General features: G+C 38.5%; 1 protein-coding gene across 1 annotated transcript; it reads right to left on the bottom strand.

Moving 5' to 3' along the window:
• Positions 1-1,958: 1,958 nt before the first annotated feature.
• On the bottom strand, positions 1,959-2,828 carry LOC108233612 (trace amine-associated receptor 7e-like). Its single transcript, XM_017412185.1, has one exon. The coding sequence runs from the start codon at positions 2,826-2,828 to the stop codon at positions 1,959-1,961; it is 870 nt and encodes a 289-aa protein (XP_017267674.1).
• Positions 2,829-5,494: the final 2,666 nt, after the last annotated feature.

Here is a 5,494-nt window from a genome sequence, read left to right as displayed (position 1 = left end):
ACTGAAACATGGCTATCTCCTCCCACAACAAATAAGATACAAGAGGTGGATGATGTAATGATGTAACCTTCTTTTCTTTGCAATGAAGAAAACCCCCCAAAAAACAAAACATGTCAATCACAGCTCACAGAGCTATCCATGGTTCTGAAATTTTGGCTATCTGGAGCTCTCTGCAGACCCTGATCTGTTTTTAATCTGTAGTAATCTTCAGTTTCAAGTCGTTTTTATCAAAAACAGCCAAGCTTTATTAATGTACCCAAANAGATAGATAGATAGATAGATAGATAGATAGATAGATAGATAGATAGATAGATAGATAGATAGATAGATAGATAGATAGATAGATAGATAGATAGATAGATAGATGAAATTATGCATTTTTTAGAAAAGAAAACATTGCAAGTTTTAGAAAAGAAAACATTTAATTTTGAGTTCGATGGCAATAACACATCACAAAAAAACAACAAGCTGCAAAAGTAAGTGATACAAATAAGAAACAGCTTGAGGAGCTTTTTGCAACAAATTAGGTTGTGACAGCAGGACAGTAAGATGACTGGGTATAAAAAGAGCATTTTAGAAAGGCTGAATCTCTCAGAAGTCAAGCTCGGCAGATGTTCATGTTAAAAATGTCAAACAATTCCAGAATAGTGCTCCTTGGCATAAAATTGGGAAGTCTTAAATTTTCCATTATTGTTTGTCATATCAGCAAAAGATTTAAAGAAAAATCTGGAGAAATCTCTGTGCTCAGAGGACAAGATTGAAAGTTGGATGCCCATGATCTTCAATCCCGCAGGTGGTAAAATTTGATTCTGTTCATAACCGCATGGGCTCAGAAAGAGTTCCACAAATCATCGTCTGTAAACACAGTTTTCCTTGTCATCCACAAATGCTGGTTAAAGCTCTATCATGTAAATATAAAGTTATATGTGAATGCCATCCAGAAATGCTGCTGTCTGGACCAAAACTCATTTTAAATGGACCCAGGCAAAGTGGAAAACTGTTCTGAGGTCAGATGAATCAAAGTTTGATATTCTTTTTGGAACTACAAATGCAACATCTTCCGTAGTAACAAATAGACTATCCATCCAGCCTGTTATTAGTGCACAGTTCATAAGCCGGCCTCTCTGATGGTTTGGGGGTGCATTACTGTCTCTGTCATGAGCAACCACACATCTTAAAAGGCACTGTCAGTGCAGAACAGTTCATACAGGTTTTAGAACAACACATTTCCATCCATATGACATCTGTTTCAGCAAGACATTAAACCACATCATTACAAGAGCATGGCTTCATCATAGTGTGTTATTTAGATATATACTGACAGATTTTGGCAGACAGAATCACCTGATCTGACAGAATCTGTGTCCCACTTTTTGTTTTATTATAAAAAAGCAAACATCTTGAAAATCACAGTAATAATCAGACATAATGAGGAGTCTTCCTCTGACTGATTTAGCACAAACGGAACAGAGCAAGTTTCCAAGCACAAAATCACAAATTTAACATTGCAAGTCCAAAAAAGGCAATAAGAGCAGCGGTCACAAAACTGCCTTAGAACTTATTAAAATAATAACTTCAAAGCCAAGACTTGAGCTTTCTGAGCAAAATAACAGTTTCAGTAGATGTGTCAGTGCAGCCATGGGTGCACATTTCAAAGAAAATTTATATATCAATTTATATATCCATTTTCAGGAAACAAAATATTTCACCAGAAAACAAACAAACAAAACAGTTCTACATTTTCAAGAGGTTTTTTTCAGTCAGTCGGTTTTTATTATTTGTTTAAAAGGTGCTTGAGAACTCAGGTTATTTGAAAAGTGAATGAATAACTTAATGGTGGTTCGGATTATTTAAATGCCGTTTGGTCTCTCCATCAAACTTAAAGACTGGTCTGTAAAACTAATGACTGTGTTAAAATCTTCTTCTCTCATAGCTATATCCGAAAATAACACCTTCCATTACCTCGCCCCCCGCCGTGGGCAGAGCCTCCTCCACACCGTCCTCCACACGGCCGCCCGCAGCGCCGGGCTGCCCCAGATGTACACCGCTGGAGTAACCAGCGCGTTCAGGCGCGCCATGATGGCGAACAGGTTTGTGGCTTCGTTCCTAAACCTCAGACCCTTCCCGGTCAGCAGTCTGACAATGATGTTAACAAAGGAAGGACCCCACAGAGCCAAGAAACAGATGACCACAAACACGATGATGCGCAGCGACTCCCTCTTGCTGTCCCTATCCGCGCCGGGCGCCTCTCGCACCAGTTGGCCCCTGGTAATGATGTATAATTTAACTGTCATGATGACTTTAATGAGAACTACAATCTGCAGAAACAACACAGAAAACCCTTGGAACTGAATCGCCTTTGAGATGGTCAACAAGTTCTGCACAGTGAGGATGGAGTAGGTGTAGATCCAGGAAAACGCACAAAAACCAACAACAACTGATCTCGTCACGTAGCGGGTGTAAAAGAACGGGTGGCAGACAGCCAAGTAGCGGTCAAACTGAGCAAACAGGAAGGTTAGGATATTAACCCCGAGGAATGACGGCAGAATATAGAAGGTCCCGTTCCTGGACGGGTAGCCCTCCTGCACGTCGAACAGGCCGAGGTAGTAGACCGAGAAGCCGGTCAGGGTGTCGCTGATGCTCGTGTTGAGCATGAAGATGAAGCGGTTCTGGCCTCGCAGGGATCGGGTGCAGGAGATCCCGACGAGAACCGAACCGGCCACGAGCACGGCGCTGGTGGCGAACAGGAGATGGAAGATGAAGATGAGGAAGTGCTCCGGGGAGCTGAAATCCACCGACAGAGGGATGAAGGTGGTGTTCAGGAGCATCCTGAGGCTCCGCGGCAAGAACCGCGCGTCTCTGTTTTTATAGGCTTCATGGCAGGTTCGAGTGGGTTCAGGAAAATCTGCAGGGAAACAAGCGGCCTTCAGCCTCAACAAATGGTGTTTAAAGGCAAAACTCACACAAACAAAGTCAAAAAGAGAATCACAAAGAAATATATCCATCAGCTTTTATTGTAGGGGCTTAGTTATCATACTTTGTATCCTCTCATTTACAAACTTTAATTTTTCCCTCACAACTTCCATTAGGCTGTTTTTAACTCTCACTTTACTGAAAAATTTATATATATAGAAAATTAATATATTAATGTTTTTCCCATCTGTATAAATACATCGCAAAGACGCATTTATTATTTATTTGTTTAATGTGTCTCTATGTTAACCCTTTAGTTCCCCTTTTTTCACTAATGTCTATTTTGCCATCAGCTTTTATTTCCTGTTGATGTTTAACTATTATCTACTGCTACTATCATATATGCTTTCAGATCATCCTCCAAGTTTCCAAACAGAAAAAGTAACTAGAACACACACTCACACACAAACAGAATGCAAAATGAATACAATTCTGAACAGGTGTGTAGGCCTTGTTTATTTTTAATTGTTCCAGGTTAAAAGTGTTCATTGCAAAATATGAAATCTAACATAGAAAATGTTATCCTGAACAAATAGTGCAGTTTGAAACCTTTTACTCCAGTAGTTTTCCAGATACGGTGGTATGAACTTCAGAAATGCTGGCACGCCCTCAGTGTAAACAAAGCACTTTTACCTGCATATTTTCCTGAACAAATCTGAGTAAATTTGTACCAAACTGTCAGACTTCTCCATCCCAAACATCTTGTCCACGGACATCGCCATTGTTGACCTATTTTCAGTCACTTTCAGTCAAATTTTGTCTACAAATGTTTAATTTAAGGACATGTTATCCATTGATATGAACAAAAATTGTGCAGATTTTGTTTCTTACTTTATGTTTTACCATTCTTGATGACACTTCAATGAGTAGGACAAAAATTGTTTTGTTGGACAAAGCAAAAACATGAATTATTACATTATCATTAGTAATCTTTATTCTTTAAACTATTGTTACATACAAAAAGTGGAAATTCTTTTAGTAGTGAATACATTGATTAAAAAATATTTATACTGCTCTAAAATCAATATGAGTCTTCAACCACTAGAGGGAGCAACATATGTGATTTTTGCTGTTGTTGACAGTAAATATTTCAGCTGTATGTACACATATGTACTGGGTAAATTCTGTTAAATATGTCATGTTTGTGTTCAGTGTTTTAAAGGCTGAAAACAGACCCGCTCTGACGTAGAAATACGTTTGTTTTACTGATGTATTCACTCAGGTTTAATCTCTAAGCGGCAGATATACTGCTGGAGTTAGAATAACAAAAACCTTGAAGTTCTGGAGCTCTAAGGGCTGTAAAAATATACCACAGAAACACAATATGTAGTATTGTAAAATACTGATTGAGAGACAATAGTTACATGAGCTGACAAAATTCTGATAGACTATTTATAAAAAGCTGCAAAGTTTGCCATTTTATTTAGTTTATACAATTTTCAGGGTGCAAACTATTACTAACCAAAATCCTTTCAATTAGAACTGATTCTCTGTGGGGGTTTGTTTCGTTTTTTTTTTTGTTTGTTTCTTTGCTTTTACTAAGTCCAATTTTGGAAACAACCACACAAACTAGTTTTAATAATATAGCAGATTGTGTCCCCATAAAATTCACCTCTGTGACAAAGTTCAAAGGTCTTGGCTTTCACAACGTGCCTTCACAGTTTTTATGTAAAATCAAACTTTAAGATAAACATAATGTTGTGTGGTCAATCATGCAGCAGTTTGAATTTAAACTGAGCGCATCTTTTCCCTCCCTCACTATCTGAGGAATGGAAATTAAAATTAAGAAGCTGACAGCTGATTAACTTTAAAAGTGATTGGGTGCACGCATGGTTGTGCATTTTTGTGTGACAAGAAATCTAACCAGCTTGTACCAGGCATCCTGCTTAAAAATATTCATTAAAGTTTGGTTTATGTTTGAGTTGTAATCCCAGACTGAAGGCAAAAGGAAAGTGAAGGGCTGTGCATTTTGTTGCTGGTGTTTTTTGATATAAAATAGACTGAAAACCAAGAGCGTGAAACAATTACTTAAAATAAATTCTTCTAAACAACTAGGTCTAGTAACCATTCAGTCATTTGCTATCATATTTGTCAGGCTGGATGGAAACGGAGGCAAACCCAGAGTGCAGACTTATCTTTTCAAGAAAACAAAAACTAATTTATTAAATACAGAAAATAAATAAAAACAAACCGCTGACGTGGCAGCAAACTAAACTTAGCAAAAAATCCAAGGCAACGAGGAAACAAAACATGGATACAGCAAACACAAACAATGATCCGACAGGGTGTGAGAGAAATGACCAGGTATTTGAACACTGGGGTTGACGAGGTAAATGGAAACAGGTGAGTGGGGATAATGGCAGACAGGTGGAGATGGGCGTGACAAGGAAGGCAGAAGAGTGACAGGGGAGGAGTGAATACTGAGAACAACACAACCAGGAAAAAACCAAACTGAAATAATAACTCAAAAACTCAAATCCTCACAGTACCCCCCTCTCAAGGGGCGTCACCTGACGTCCCC

Source organism: Kryptolebias marmoratus, linkage group LG1 (genome assembly GCF_001649575.2).
Source record: "Kryptolebias marmoratus isolate JLee-2015 linkage group LG1, ASM164957v2, whole genome shotgun sequence".
Lineage (NCBI taxonomy): Eukaryota > Metazoa > Chordata > Actinopteri > Cyprinodontiformes > Rivulidae > Kryptolebias > Kryptolebias marmoratus.
The sequence above is the reverse complement of the archived record's forward strand: the minus strand, read 5'-3'. Positions and strand labels throughout refer to the sequence as shown.